Genomic DNA, 17,015 nt, shown 5'->3' with positions numbered 1-17,015 from the left:
TGGTGTTTTACTTTTTTCTTGAGGTTATCTGCTTCCCATTAGACTGTCGCTCTTAAGAATTTATTCTGTTGTGTCAAAAGGCCAAAGCTGACTGCTAGGAGATGTGCAGGAAAGAAAATGTCATGCTATATCCTTTCAGTATGGCAAGTAAGTTCCTCATACTGTCTTAACCTACAGCTCATTTATATTTTAAGTTTAAAAAGAAAAAAGAAAAAAGAAAAAAGAAAAAGGATTTGATACCAATACCTGGAACAAGTCCAAGAATATCATAAACTTTGGAAAATAAAGAAGGGACAAATCTTTTGAACTATCAAACAGGCTCTGTAATATATTGGTCTTCCCTGTCCCAAATCCAGTAGGATGCACCTAATATCAAGTGCCAAAGGAACAGAAAACTGAAGGCAATGAACACATTTAAAACTTCCCCAAGGAGTAGGTTTCAATTTTACTGCTAGAGAGCTATTTGTGTCTGAGAAGTATTTGTCCATAATGGAAATTGAGGTATTCTGTACTGGGGCATCACAAGAGAATAGAAGAATTCTGTCTTCAGCAAAGTTATCAGCTAATCTTTTGAATTAAGAGAAGTACTGGTAATGGTTTCAGTGTATCTGCATGAAACTTACAGATTGTTCTGGTGTGGCTGATAAGCTGTATGGCTCTAGAAAACTGCATCCCAGAATACAGAATTCCTTCTGATGACAATTTTGAGACTCAAGTGTCCTTTTTTTCACTTGTCTCTAAGTCTAAACCTTCTGAAATGATGGTTTTTGTTGCAGTAAATATACATTTTATATTCAGATACCAGGACCTTGGTAAGATAGATGGCCCTTTCAGTCATACATAACTTCTCAGTTTAGAATACTATGTAATTAGCAATCTCTGCATATGTAATCAGCATATTATATAAAGATCTGCTACTACTAGAGGTTATACTGGGAACTTCTTTGTCATGAAGAGAGGGGACAGAACCTGATCCTCAGGTTCCAAATTGAGAAACAATAACTACAGGTGAAGAAAGTTCACATGCAAATCCTGTAGCTTTGACACATCACAGACAAAAAGCACAGACTTATTTTCATTTTAGAATTTGTTTAGAGAAGATATGTCATTCTAATGGAGAAGAATGTGTAAAAGTACTGGATAGGCAAATGCACTGCTTTACATGCAAATTCAGTTTTCTGATAGGAAGTGTTTTTGTGGAGTGTTGCTTTTTTTTTTTTGCTCAGAAGCTTGAAAAGGCATTACTGTAGTTAATATATTCAGTATTGATATAAAAAGCTTATGAGAAAAAAAAATGTAGAAGAAATAAAAGGAAATGCATTTGACTTTCATGAGGTTAAATAGAAAAGCCAAAATAAAATAAGTGCACATATGCAGCTTTTTTTTGTTGCTGCTTTTGTTTGTTTTGTTTTGTTGTTTTGTTTGTTTGTTTTTGTTTTCATTTTATTTGGGGATTAGGTCCACATTGCTATTTGTATATTTTCTTCTCCCAAATATAAGAGGGAAAATAGTAGTGTTGGTTATCTGGAAGTACCCTAGCAACTATGACACTGTGACATACCTGTCAAGTACACCAGTGTGCTTGATAAAGCACTACTTTTGCAAACAGTTTGTGCTTTTGCACAGATCATGCTGAGAAGAGAAAAATGGATTCATTTTGCTGCAGACTGTCAAGTTTCCAGCTTTTCTTCCAGCCTCCATTATTCTAACTAAGTGAAAGGTATGAAACCACTTTATTTTATCTACCATTGGAGAAAATAAATATCAGAACATGGCTTAAAAAAAAAAAAAATCTGAATAAATTTTCCAAGTTTCCGGAAACAGTAATAATATTAGGTAACTTTTCTAATTGCTGTAGTGAATACATTCCAAGGAACTTTTACAAATAGATATTTCATCCTCTTCCTTTTCAAATATACTACTTTCCTTGTGTTCTGATTTTATTTATGTCAGCTAATATTGATATTCCTCAGCTGAAGAATAATCATATAAAGCCAAATTCTTTTTTTTATAGCAATATACATTTTCTTCATATCTGGAAAAGAACAGTCTTAGGATGTTACTATGAGGAAAGAAAACAGACAGACCTGCTCTTACCTTGTTATACAAACATTTAATACATGATGGTCCAACAGGAACAGATGATAGGAAAATGGATGATGTGACATATTTTTGTGATTCCTGGATACTGCAAAACTTCTTGCACTTTTACAGACTACCACAGAGTACAGTCACCCTGATATAATGAATGGTGTGAATCTCCCATCTGAGGAAAAGCTAAAAGCTAAAGCTCTATTCATTCATTCTGAGTGATCCTCTGATACAGCTTTGTAACTGAGTTGCTTTGAGTTTAGCCCATTCTTTTTTCGGGTGCCTTGAGATGGCAATGAAGAAGACTGTTCTGTCACACAGTTGTCCTCAGCATTCTGCCAATTTTCTGTTAACAGCTAAGCAAAGTGACATCTGTGCATGTGGCAATTATCTTTAGTCTGAAACTATTTTTCTTAAATCAAAGCCTGAGGGCCTGAATTATCATTTCCCTGCATCTTGCCAATTACGGAGTATGAATTTTACACCCATTTTTGCTAATAGAAATTACTACTGAAATGAAAGACACCAAAATACTGAAGTACTAAAGCTTATAATGTACCATATAAATATTTGTTATTTTTCTCTCTGCACAAATTTTAAATCCCTGAGAATTTAGAAAATAACAACCTCTGTGGGGCAGATTCAAAATTCAGTCAGTTATTAGTGTAGTACCCACTGACTGAATTCATTTTTTTCATTGGTTATTATTAGGTTATTTTCTGAGTGGAATTTAATTGCTGAAATGTAGAAAACTAGTGTCACTTTAATGCTCTATGCAATCTCAATTGAACTCTGGTCTCTCCTAGAGAACAAGGTTTGGGTTTCCACAGAATCTGTGACAGGCCCGTGAAATCCATTCACATGTCTTTAAAATAATTAAAATAGCTAAAATAGCACTAGATACTTAAATTAATGTAAAGTTAATATAGTGTGTTTTCTAACTTTGTCTTATTCTCACCTCCTCAAGCAGTACTCAGCATTACCCTTGTCTAGAACAAAGACAGCAAGAAAACATAAAGTGTAACCAGATTTACTCTTCCTAATTCTTATGAATACAGAGGCATTCTAAACTAAATTATTCTCATTTATAAAAAGAGGAAATATTATTTTCTAACAAATAGCATTATGATTCTTGGAAACAAAGGAGTTTGCTTTCGATAGTAAAGTGATGACTTCTCAAAAACGTTAATAAGGAAATTGATTTGTTAACAGAGACAAGTGGTCAGATCCTCAAGTTAAAGAAAATAGACTAGCACCATTTAAGACGTTATCTTTATGCAAATTTGAAAGAACTGAGAATCTGACTTGTATGTATAATATAGAAAAAAAAATGTCAGAAACCTATAAACCTCTGTGCAAATAAAATGAAGAACTCACATTTGTATATACATATAGGCAATACATCAGCAGTAAGATAAAGTAAAGAGTATATCTCTGAAATATTTATCAAGACTTCAATGTATTTATCAAGACTTCAATGTAAAATTTGGCATTCTTATGTAGAATTGTAGCAATTCAGTTGATCCTTAGTTCAACAAGTGAAAATTAGCAAAATGGAAGTTCTTCATGCATAGTCAGAAGATTTACTCAGAGAAAGATATGTGAAGGTCAGAATCTGTGTTTTGGCACTGCGTCAGTCATGCACAGAAACTGAATGACCTTACTGCACTCCAGACAAGACAATCCTGTCTACATGACAACAATGAAAAACATTGTCTTCTGACAATTTCTGAACAATTCTAAACTTGTGCATGGAGAAATTGCTGCCTTATTCTTTAAAAAGTGAATTCTAAAAAAAAAAAAAAAAAAAAAAAAAAAAAAAAAAAAAGACATTTAAAAATTATTTATTTCATTTTCACTGACCAGTTCCTTAAATTTCCTGAAAGGCAGCTAGGAATAAGCTTTTTTCTTTTCTAGTGAGTTGGGAAAAAAAAAAAAAAAAAATTATACAGAATAAATAGTATATATAAATCTAGCTAGAATTCATTGCAAAAATAAATCTGACATGTTCTACTTTTTGTATTTTTTCCCACAACACTTTACTTTCTTCTAGATTCTGCAAAATATAACAATATTGTACAAACAACAGCTAAATACTATTACTGTTCCTCACACATATATTTTGTTGTAGTTATTCTATTTGGAAATTGCTTTTGGGTAGTGAAGGAAAGAACCTGCTTTTTCACCTGGAAGTTCCTAGTTGCAGCAAACTAATTTCCTCCAAGGATAGTTAAAGCCAGCACAGAAATTATATTTATAGATAGATATATAAAAATCAAACTTATTAAATACAGCAATATATACAGCTGAACCTCAATATTTTTTCCAATTGCTCATGATCGTGAGTTGAAACACCAGTGATGCACAATATTTTATAGCAGCAGCTTAAGAAAAGATTGTCCAAACTTAATAAAGCTATCAGATAGGGTATCAAAAGGCTTGCAGTTCTTCTTGTAAGATGTTGGGTAAACACATATATTTTTTGTTCCTCATACTGACAAAGAATCCATATGATGAAGTTCCATATAAAATATTAAATACACGCAGGCTCTCTGTCAGTGGATGGATACACGAATTTTGTTCTTTTGTTTGTTTGTTTTTAACGGATATTTAGCATGACAACATTTTAAATCCTTTCATATTTATTATAAGAGTACGTTAGGTGTGGTTGTAGACAATGGTCATGTATGCAGTACTAACACTTAATACACTCTAAGCTTCTAACTACAAACACAGGTGTGAGGGCTTGTTTATTTTTCTTTTTGTGTTTGTTTTAAGGAATCTAATTAAACTAGGGGAAAACCAGAGAGTACAGGTAACAAACATTTTTTCATAGGTTAGGTACACAAAAGAGAATGCCATACACACCTTTAAAAAATGCTAAGTAATATTGCAACAAGCAATCTTCCTCTCACAGTTCAATCACACAATTCGTGTTTAACTTGAGACATATTGTCTACACACAACCGCATGGCTTCCCACAGTGATCCCTGAGTTTTTTAGGTTTTTTTGTTTGTTTGTTTGTTTTTTTGCTAGGATTACTGCTGTGCTTAAGTTCTAACTGTTGACATGTCATTACAAGGCACTTTTATTTTCAACAGTTCCAACTTAAAATGGAATACAGAAATTTGGCCCAAGCCCAATGTATTATCACTTCATGTTTGCTGCTCAAGGACTTCCAGGTAGTCAGGCTCAGCATGTAAATTAGCCTTGAGTTCAAAATACTCATTTTTAGTTTGTTCTAAAAAAACCTTTCTTGGTCTGGAGTACATCAGTGATTCCATTAGTTTTAGTTCCTCATGTGTTCCAGGATAATGTACTTCCATTTCAGGCTGGAGTTGAACAATATTTTTTCTTAAGTACTCTGTGATTCCAAGTTGCTGCAGTTCCCTCTCTTTTTCAAGAATGTTTCTGTACAAGCAGCTGGCATCTTGAAAAGACAGAAATTCTGCAGATTGATCTGCAGCCGTATATTTGACATTTGAACCAGTAAGTGGTGAACTATTCTCTCTTTCCAGGAGACTTCTGCAGAGATGCTTGGAATCATTAGTTGCTCTCTCATTTTCCTCGTCTTGTTGTTCAGTATGCTTTGGGCTGAAGGATGGGCCGTGATAGACCTGAACCATGGGAGTAATCATACGTTGCTCATAGAGAGCTGCAGCTGGACGCTCTGTTGTGTGATGTGTTGTTTTATGCCCATACATACTGTACTGAAGGTGAACTGGGCTACTATCCCTCATTTGTTCATTGGCTTGTTTCTTTTTACATCTTCGCCGCCGATGCAGAACAAGAACAACTATTCCTGCTGCACAAAATACAATAATTATAAATACAATTAGCAGTCCCAGTATTAGAACAGAAAGTGGGACAGCATCTGTAAGCGACTGCAGGATGGTGTCTGCAGTGTTGCTAGTAGTAGAAGTAGAAGTTGCTATAACAACAAAACTGGCATGAGTTGGTAGGGCAGGGCTGTTTATTAAATCTGGACACAAGACTTCACTGTTGAGGGATTTCAGTTTTTTTTTTTCTAAGTGTCCTGGAGATTTACAGAAAATGTCACCCATCATTGTACTCTTACTCAGCTTTTGTATCCATTTTTGCAGTCCAACTGAATCACATGTACAGTCCCAGGGGTTGTCTTCAAGTTCAATTTGTACCAACATATCCAGTTCATCCAAGACATTGCTCACAGGCAAATGAGCAAACTGGTTTGTTTTCAGATTTAATCTGGCAAGTGGCACCCCAGAAAAGATATGGGGTGGTAAAGTCTGCAAAAGGTTATTATTTAAGTAGAGGACCTTAAGATTTGGCATTGTATTAAATGTCCCTGGTAAAACTTCTTTGATGGCATTATATTCAAGGTACAAGTATTCAAGGTGCTGAAGGCCAAGGAAAAGATTCTGACTCAGCTTTGTAAGATGATTGCCATTGAGATACAGTTTCTGCAGTCTAGTCAGATTCATGAAAACTCCTTCCTCAAGGATTTCAATACGATTGTTCCCCAGATGAAGCATTTCCAGACTAGCATAGTCCATAAGATCTGACTTAAGTAATGTCTGAATAATGTTTCCTGCTAGAATAAGTTTTTTAGGATTTGTAGGAGGAGGTCCTAAATCAGACAGGCTTTCAATATTTCGCTCCTGACAGTGCATAAGAACTCCTGAGAGCATATGGCTGGTGCAGTGACAGGGAATGGGACAATAGATTCCTGGAAATTGGGTAGTTGGTTTTGAAGTATGAAGCATTAAATTTGTTTCTTTAGTAGGAGCTTTCAGTATAGGAATGACCTTAGTTGACAGGTGACTATCACTTACAGAGGTGGTTACAACCAAGGGCAGTGACCCTGAAGGATCTTCAAGTTCATTGACAGTAGGAATGGGACAAAGCGATTCTTTTTTCAACCTGTTTAATATGCTGCCTTTGAAAACTGGAGGACTATTGCATACAACATCTCCTATTATTGACTGAGGAGGCATGTTTTCCAGCCATGTCTTCAGCTGAAGCAAATCACAGTTACAAGCCCATTTATTATCTTCCAACTGAAGGTCTAGTATTCTACCGATGTGTTCTAAAAAGCCAACATATGGTAGTGTCTGTAACTGGTTTCCCCGAAGATCTAAATGAGTCAATGGCACAAAACGAAATATGTTTGGAGGAAGGTACTCAATAGCATTATCATTCAAAATAAGCACTTTAAGCCTACTGAGCTTGCTAAAGGCACTTGCTTCAATCACTGTGATGAAATTGTTGTCTGCTTGAAGAAATTCCAAATTTTCCAATCCATCAAACGTATCTTCTTTAAGTATTTCTAAAGAATTGTGATTTATATGAAGTTGCTTAAGAAGGTTGAGACCATTAAAAGCCCCAGGCTCAATATCTGCAATATTATTAAATCCAAGATGTAGAGAGATAGCATTAACAAGGCCAGCAAAATCATTCACATGTAGCATTGTCAGGCCATTGTTTAACAAATTAAGATGGAAAGGCCGTGATGGTGGGACATTTATTTCTGACACCATCTTGATGCCTCTTTCTTCACAGTTTATAATCATAATGTCATCCTTTTCTTCACAGGAACACAAGCTCTGACAAGATCCTCTGATTCTAGTAAAAGATGTTTCTGACTGGAAAGGATCAGACGCAACCAGAACTGAACATACCACAAAAATCCAGAGCTTCATCTTGCTCAGCAGATTCTATAATAAAGAAAGGGTGAGGGGAGGCATGGAAAAAGAAAAAGCAACAGTCATGATTTCACAATTTGTGCAATTTGTGTTTTGTATGCTTTTTTTTCTTTCTTTTTTTTCTTTCTTTTTTGGGGGGGCAGGGAGAGGGAGGGGCAGGAAGGGAGATTGCTTATCCCTTACCTACCCTGTCTCAGCTCTTCTTGAAATATTTAGTTTAATGTACTGAATCAAGAGACAGTCATAAGGAGTGCTTCAGTATTTTCATGCTGATACACCTCAGTAGAAGATAATCAGAAAAGCATTTCCTCTATATAAATATAAAATTTATATAGGATATGGTTTACCAATGTACAGAAATAGTAAATTACTGCCCCAAGCAATTTACATCAAAGCTTAAAAATTTCGGACTTTTTTTTACGTCACCATATAACATTGCAGATTTTAAAAGTACCTTTCTAAGTTCAGCTTAATTTTGTCCAGCTGCTAAAGAGATGATACAAGATTTGGTTTCATTCAACAGTGTGTTTTAAGAAAAATATATATATATATTCTAACAGGATAGAGGGAACTTCTCCTTTGATTCTGCATTACGTATGTAAATTAAAAGTTATTTCCTCTGTAATTCTTATTTCTTCAAACTGGGAAGGAAGTAGACAAAATACTGTTTTTCTTGTAGATAATTTTTAATGGGCATAATGGAGTTCATGTATATTTAGTAAAAGAACACATTTTAAACCTCTTTAATACTGTAACATTGTTATATAAAATATACACATAATAGTGTATACAATTGAAGAAAAAGAAGAGAGAAAATAAACTGCAGCATATTTCAGAAGAAATAGGTGGGCAAGTAACAAAGAGATTATTTGGGGACTGATTATTTGGTTCCTTTCAATTATTATAGATATTGACACAAGAATTCTGAAATGTACACTGAGTTAACTTTGCCTTACTACTTAAAAACTATTGGCAGCATCATCAATAAGTTATGTAACTTAAATTGTCAGCCACCATACTGGTCTCAAACTTTCAATACCTGAGAAATGCATCATTACTGTACAACTCTGAAGTCTAGAGCAAAACGTACACATTTGAGTCAACTATATGTTACTGTTTGAAATTTGTTTATACTACATTTTTCAAGTGAAGATTCTCTGTTTCTATCTAATTGTGTGAATGAAAATTTTTTCTTGATATGTGGGATGGAGTGAAATCTTCAAATGGAATGGAAGATTTACTACAAAACAACATTTTGGTGCACTCCATTCTATGACTGATATAAGCAGGTTTCTTAAGAAATCCAGACACTAAATTTCTATTAATTTTCAAAGTAACTTATTATAACAGAAAGTACAAAATGTCACTGCACAATTAACTATCACTACAGAATTAACCACTTCAAGTGTTAATTTCAGAAGGATTAGAGCCCTTTCTGTGAATATATTCAACTACATGCATGAGCATTCTCAAACTATGACCATATGTTTTGATGTTTCTCAAAAATACATTTTTAGTAATAGTGCTACCTTAGTAGAAGCACCTCTTCTCAAGGATGCAAGGACTTACATATGTAAGCACCTTAGTGCTCTGGTATGAGTGTTTTATACACACACACACACCAACAGTAAATGTATGCAAAGTGAACTGTGTTTTCCCCATTAGAAAATTTTGATAACTGGAAGCAGATGTGTGAGTTTAGAAGTAGTGAGTGCAACTTGTCGTGTTTGAAAGTGCCCCCTAAGTACATGTCTGTTTCAGTACAGAAAATAATTTGTTTTGTCTCACAGAATAGTCCTTGAACTCTAACTGCATATGTTTACTATATCTTTTAAGTTGCTGTTTGGTTTTTTTCTCTCAGTGTGTATAGGGTAAGATACAACACAACAAAACTTTATTTTGATATAGATATTTTGATACAGATATTTGATATTTTGCTATATTCCTAGCAGAATAATGCTAGGATCAGAGTATGCTAGAAATTTATTTATGATTTATATTCATCAGTGTATTTTCCACTGACCCAAGGTAAAAGAACACAGGCTCTTTTCACAGACGCCATCTCCAAACCTACTGTATGACTAGCTGAACCTCTGTCTACACTTTTTTTTTTTTCCCCCTATAGAAATTCCAGCCTTGATCTGCATCAAATGCAAACTGTAGTTAAAAAATCCCTGGGGAAACATAAATGAAAAAAAAAAAAAAAACTAATCTGAAAAGCATGTTGCATTCAAGCACATATTTAAAAGAATATTTATTAAAATGAAAGCCTTCTTCTTAGAAATGAAAATAACATTTGTTACCAGTTGGAAAGCAGTCACATTTTAATCATCATACTTCTGTGGACAACATTGCTAGAACTCTCTCACACACATAAACACACACACATACACACACACACACACACACACACTTAGAAAATAATACAAAAATTCTTTTATTTTCCCTTTTTGTAAATTTTGGTTTTGTTCTGAACACTCAAGAACATCTGATGAAACTCTCGGTGGGCTATAACTGTAAAATGAAAACTGCTTTCCAGTGGCAGATGATCAACATGAACTCACAATGAAATAAAATTTGGTTTAAAAGACTTAGTAAGTTTGATGTTTTTCTGTTTCCTGGGGTGAGCTTTCTCAGAAAATTCTATCTAGTAACTTCAGTTAGCTGAGTTAATCTGCTTTCAGTAGGTCACTGTCTAACTGCATAATGTGTTTTCGCAGTATGAATTCTGAAAGACAAAAAATGTCACAGTGTTCTCTACAAAGCAATGTTGAATACTTTCAGAATTAATCACTTTACAGCAAAGAACTTACATGATTGACAAGTAACAATCAACAACAGGTTCTTAGGACGCTGAAATTGCTTTATTATTATTTTACATTTTACTTGGGTTCTATTTTTTGCTCGTTTTAATTCAACTATTAAAAAAAAACAAACAAACAAGGAATTTCAAAACCTCCATCCTGGAAGTGGCACTTTCTAAAAGCCTTCAGGATTGTTTATTAATTTCTGAAGGGAACACAGTCAAAGTATTTAAGACAATTTTTGCACTTCAGAAAATAAAAGGTAACATCTATTCATTCCACCTTCAACTGACATCATGCCAGTGTTTCCTTAATAAGCATATTCTACTATTCAGATATACTGTTCACATGATGAATAAATGCACCGGGAAGACTGTTTGCAATAAGAGTATAAACCACCATCATTTAACCTAAAAGTAATTCAAAATCATTCAGAAAAAAATAAAACTAACTGGTACTAAGAAATGAATTTCTTAAGCTCAGAGCTACTTAACAAACTGGAATATTTTACTTACCTGTACAGCAGTAAAACCCCCTGAAATGCTCAGTAATGCACAGTTGGAGCAGCCATGTGAATGCAATGTAATTTTTTTCTGTGAAAAATAGATACTTTCTTCTCAGTTTATTTGCTGAAAGCTCTCGTGATACTACAGCTCCATATAGTCAAAATCCTTGTTCAGAAGACGAAGTACAAAGCATACAACTGAAAAGAAAAAAATCCAGACAGAGTGCACATTAGACCATCCTGTAAGCAGTTTTCCTTTTCTCTCAATTAAAATTCACGGCATACTTCACAGCTATGCTGACTTTTCTGCATACAGTTAACTGTTTGCAAGCACTCGAATGCAGTAAACAAACAAGATGTTAAGCACAGCTTTACTTGATCACTCGGCTGGTCCGATTTTTAGATCCTAGCTGCTTCTGTGTTCTCTGTGCTCTTTCTAGTCTTTCTTGTTAGCTCAGTTTGTTATTAGTCAGATTGCCAGGGGCTGGGAGGTAGGCGTGAATAAAGAGACTTTTTGGCTTTTGACTCAGCCTTTAAGCCCTTCCCCATCAGAGAGCTTTAATCTGCCAGTGTCATTTAATATAAGATCTAGCTCCACCTTGAGACAGATCAGCTCTTCCTCCTGCAACGTGCAAACCTCCTTTTTCCCGTGTCTAACTGAATGTCAGAAAGTAAAATTCAGCTACTTATTTTGTGCATAACTGTTAATTGTTGATTTTGTGAAGCAGTAAACCACCTACGGTGGCTCTTGTTCATTTCTTCTCTGAGACAGATCTTGCATTTAATTTATATCTGTAAATGCTTGCTTTAAATACTGTAAACATTCCAGACTTAAAGCACTTCACAAAACATGCCATAAGGGAAACATTGTCCTCTGCAAAATAGGTATATCACAACTAAATGCAGGATTATTCAAAAATATAAATGAAACTGTACAGCTTAGTTCAGTCAACTCACTGTGACTGGAGTAGAAAATTATTTACGATTTTGTCTTTTATTTCTGAAAAATAAAAAAATACATACTGATTATGTTTGCACAGTGATTGCAGTCAGTCTTATTTAAAAATACCCCTCTTGTTCTGCAGGACGAGAACTGGGTTAGTTATAATTGTCTCTTTTACAGATGCTATAGCACAGAGTTTTAGTACCTATCCATGTGAGATTCTGTTCTAATTCCATGAAATATTTCTTTGATGAGAAATGGTCTGTTCTCAGTGTGACAGCATTCTTAAATGTGTGTCTTCTGAATAAAGTATTAATTTCTTTGTGTTCATAAACAAGTGATTAGCAGACCCTGTAGGACTACAGAAAAATGTTTCATTCATCCAAGGAATAGCCTTCCTACACTGCTTCAGCTGAATTTACATGCTGTAAATGCTGTTTTCCTGTTCATCCTACTACCACAAGGCCACAGACATTTTGGTAAGCAACAACAGATCTGGTACTTGGGCATATTAATAATGTACAGCATATCATTTCTGATTTTGTTTGTTCTTATTGCATCCCGATTACTTAACAGTTTGCTTATTAGAGGCCCTATACCAGTCAGGCTCCAGTAACTCCTTTTGTGCTGATAGCCCTCCAGGTGAAAAGGTATAATGGTATATGTTCCATATAATGTACGTTACCAAAATTTTATCAAATATGTACATACATGTATATTGGTATATATTTATAGAGGTTTTGGCTTGTTAGGAGAAAATCCTTTGTGCTTAATTTTTTACAGGTTCTCATACCTCATACTTGATTGAGATGGAGAATATCAGTAATTATACATTTGTGTCAGAAATGAAAACAACTTTACTACACTTTTAAGTTAACATCCACTAGAGTAAAATACAATCACAAAAATGTTTCCATAAATCAACTACTAGAAAACAAAAATGCATTTCATAATCATATATAATTAAAAAAAAAAAAACACTGAGAATGTTTGTCATTTCTTATTATTCCTTACTTATTTAGTAGATTTTTAAAAGCATGGCTAATGGTTGTTTTTCTACCAAAATGAAAGAATCGTTTATTAAGTTATTATAAAGAATGTTTCTGGAAGTGCCTGTTGATGGATAAGACTGAAATGATACGAATTTCGCAGATTCCTCTTAAAATGTTCATCTTTATCATTTTTATAGTTGCTCTGACAATGTTAAAATTTTTGAAGCTGTATAAATAAAATCTAAAACTGTCATGCTTACTTACTTCCATGACAGCCAAAATATTTTATATCATTTCTCTTTAATTCTTCACTAACTACAATATCTCCACATATCATAAGTAAGGAGACAGCAGTTCTCTAACTAATGTGTATGTTCTACAGAATTATCCCCCCAGGTACTGAATTTTGGAACAGATAGAGGTGGAAATTACAATGCCTTGTATTTAACCCTTGACAGAGAATGACTGAGTGCTATGTGTCAAACTTTATTAAATTCTATGTTATATGATAATCTGTTCAGGCGCCTATACGTTACAGACAAAACTACTGACACAAACTACATTTTGATACAATTAGAAAAAAAACCCTCAAGGCTCTTCTGGAATACTTTGTTTGATGTCTGATGAAAGTCTTAATAATTCGTTCTTTCTTTTCAGGAAAATTTTGAAGACTACAGAGAAGTCTGTAAGAAGTAACAGAAAGCCATCCTGTCAGTCAGAACTTATAAATACAGTTACTTTGGAGAATGTTTTTTTATAAGGAATATAAAATGTAGTCATTAAACTAATGTAGTCATGAAGTTTAAATTTACAGATTGAAATGCTTGAAAACATTAATTTTCTTGGTACATTAACAATAATCGTCATGTAAATATCACATTCCCTAAAGGATTTTAAAGAAAAGCTGGGCTGAAACTTTTATTATTTTTGTTTCATTTTTCAAACTGAAAAGTTCTATGTTCCTTTAAATTAGTTGCTGGATTGAACAAAAACAATCTTACTGTACTCTTAGTAATTTCATAGAATATGATATAGTGGGTATAAATAGCCTTTATTTTAGGAACAGGTGACACTAAACTGATTTATGAAAATAATTCGTACTTTTTCTTTAGTGCACCTACTTTATTGTATTATTTATCTTACTGGAAGTGTGCAATCTGTTATTTAACTTCTATTATTTCCTTCTGTGCAATAGATCTTGAATCTCCTCTGTATTTCTCCTTTGTTTACTCACTGACAGAAAACTCACAGTTATGCACAATGTAGGGAGAGTTTATTATCAAAGTTAAATTATCCTAACCTGTTCTGAGAAAATCTGTATTCTTCTCACCCCCCTCTCTTCCTTCCTCTTCTCTCCTTTCTCTCCCACTTCCCCCTCTGTCTTCCTCCTGAGCTTGGCAATATTTGAATGGTGTCAATTCAAAAAGTAATGCCTGGAGGTGACTGGTCTGGAGAGAACAAAAGTCACCTGAGTACTTGCAGTCTTCCATTGTGATGAATCAAATTCATACTTTTTAGAGTTACTTGGCTTGCCAATTACCTGAGAACCAAACAATTGAATTCTGATTTGACATTATGTAGTATGCTAACAGCCTAAAAATCTTTGTAGCACTCTATCTGTGATCCATTATCCTAACAATCTTTGCAACCTTTGCAATTTTTGTCCACTGATTTAACAATAATTTTACTGTAGTTTTAGAGTCAAGTAATGCTCTGCATTGCCACATAGGCACTGAAACTTTTAAGACAGTTTGTTATAAAGCACTTTTTTGTCATGTAGGAGAGAAAACACAAAGTGAAATCAGCAGAATTTCCCTTGTTTTCATTGGCATTTGACATCTTTTATATAATTACTCCTAACCTCTTGGCAATATTCTTTAAAATAGATTTGTATGAAGAAATAAATTAAAATATAATTGTAATTTAATATATGCTACATATGTTCTGTTTACTTTTCCATTGTTAAAGAAATTGTGTAAAGTTTTCAAAATTAGTAACAGAACGGTTCTGTCCTGTGTGCCATAGCATTTTAAAATAAAATAAAATAAAATAAAATAATCACGTTTTGTCTTCTTGTTCCTAAGATGGGTTGTAGACAAGCACACACATACACATACTGTACAAATTTATCATGTATTTTGAAAAATGTAATTTTTCAAGATGTTAACAGCTCCAGATGAACTGACAGCTTGAAATTAATCTGTTTTTAAATTTTACTCTCAGAACACAAATATACAGATATACTATGTTATAAGCATTTACAGGAAAAGGGAACAAGGAAAAAACAATCACTAAATGTGCTGTTATCACCAAGTGGAACAAAAGATATGACAATTTAAATGTTTTTCTGTATGTTTCTTTTTCATGTTGAAAAGCATTGGTTTTAGTTTTTTCCAGTAAGTCTAAATAGGAAACTATCAAATAGTGGAAAAGCTGTGTAAAATATTAGTATCTTATTAGATGCAAATTAGGTTCTACATGCTGAGTATGCCTAAGCCTGTTCATGATAATAATGCCTGCACATAGCCTAATTGTAAATTACATGATACTTCTGTTCCACAGAAACTCAGCCAACATAGATTATACTTGACAGCTTGAAGAAATGGAAACATCTAAAAACTGTACTACAATAGGCAGTCAAGTTTAAAACATAATTCACTTTAAAATACCCAATGCATTCACATGAGGATGCTATGTCCATATTAAGGGGAAAAATGCATAGAAAAGCATCCAAGCAGGTCTTGAATAGCTCTAGAGAAGGATACTCCACAGTGTCTCTGGGTAACCTGTTCCAATGCACTGTCACTCCCACAGTATAGAAGTTCTTCCTTGTGTTTGCATTAAACTTCTGGTGTTCTAGTTTCTGCCCATTGCCTCATTCCATTGCACATCACTGAAGAGTCTGGCCTCATCAACTTCACTCCTGCACTTTAGAATATATTGTCTCAACTTTTCATTCTGCCATGTAGCCACAGTTCTTATTTCATATTATTCATATTATTATCACAGAGCAAACAGAACCCATTACAATAATTAAATTTACCAGATTTAGGACTCACTCCAGAAATATTTAAAAGCTTTTCTGTCTAGCTGGGAAGAACATACAAATGCACATCTGCCAATGATTTCATTTTGGCTTCTGTTCTAAAATAGACATTTATTTTAAGAATTTAACTTTTAAGGATATGAGAGTCATACTGACCACTACTGAAGTAATTATATTAGAAGAAAAAAGTAATGAACTGAATAGGAAAGTATACAATTGTTCATGGGTTTTGTATATTTTTTAATTACAAGAAGCTAATTTTAAAATTTTTGATGAAATTTTGTTGAAAAAAAAATACTGTTATATCTCAGCTCATTTTTGCAGAAGGAATGTCAAGTTTCTCTTTAAAAAAACATATATCTCATGTATACGAACTAAGCACTTGGGAGGTATTTTTTTGATCAGTTAAGCATGCTATATCTATAGTTTATCTTGTAATTTTGATGACAGAATTATAACTCTAACATTGAACTCATTAGGCTGAGTTCTGTTTATGAAGTAAGAACATGCTTATGTATCTTTCTTCAGTGCTATTTTCCAAACGTTATTTAGGCAAATGTTGAGTTTTGTTTTTTTATGCAGATATACAGGCAAAGTGAACTTGAGCAGTGTGTGCAAGTAAGAATAAAATCATTTTGTTCATATACAAAATATATTCGTATTTATTCATATGCAGCACCTTATCTATTTTATTTAAATCATGAATCTGTCTTGCTTATATGGGCTAGGAAAACCATTAGTACAATAGAATCAGTCACTTTGCCCCTGTAAAAATGGGAAAATCATGGAAAATCCTCTTTATAAAGATGAAAGAAAATTTCATTTCCTCAGAGGTGAGAGATGAGAGTGGGAATATTTCCAGTAAAGAAAAAAGCAGAAAGTAGGACAGGAAGAATGAACTTAATGTTCTTTTTTGCTATTGAAGAAGATGAGAATAGGGTGAAGTAGTG

The 17,015-nt window shown here is 33.7% G+C and overlaps 1 protein-coding gene across 1 annotated transcript; it reads right to left on the bottom strand.

Moving 5' to 3' along the window:
- Nucleotides 1–4,073: 4,073 nt before the first annotated feature.
- SLITRK6 (SLIT and NTRK like family member 6) lies at nucleotides 4,074–11,564 on the bottom strand. Its single transcript, XM_048954086.1, has 3 exons — nucleotides 11,460–11,564; nucleotides 11,095–11,282; nucleotides 4,074–7,787 (listed from the first exon to the last, which is right to left on the bottom strand). Exon 3 carries the CDS (start codon nucleotides 7,770–7,772, stop codon nucleotides 5,247–5,249), a length of 2,526 nt encoding a protein of 841 aa, XP_048810043.1. The 5' UTR covers nucleotides 7,773–7,787; nucleotides 11,095–11,282; nucleotides 11,460–11,564; the 3' UTR covers nucleotides 4,074–5,246.
- Between the last annotated feature and the right edge of the window lie 5,451 nt (nucleotides 11,565–17,015).

Source organism: Lagopus muta, chromosome 1 (genome assembly GCF_023343835.1).
Source record: "Lagopus muta isolate bLagMut1 chromosome 1, bLagMut1 primary, whole genome shotgun sequence".
Lineage (NCBI taxonomy): Eukaryota > Metazoa > Chordata > Aves > Galliformes > Phasianidae > Lagopus > Lagopus muta.
This window is presented reverse-complemented; position numbering and strand designations above follow the sequence as displayed.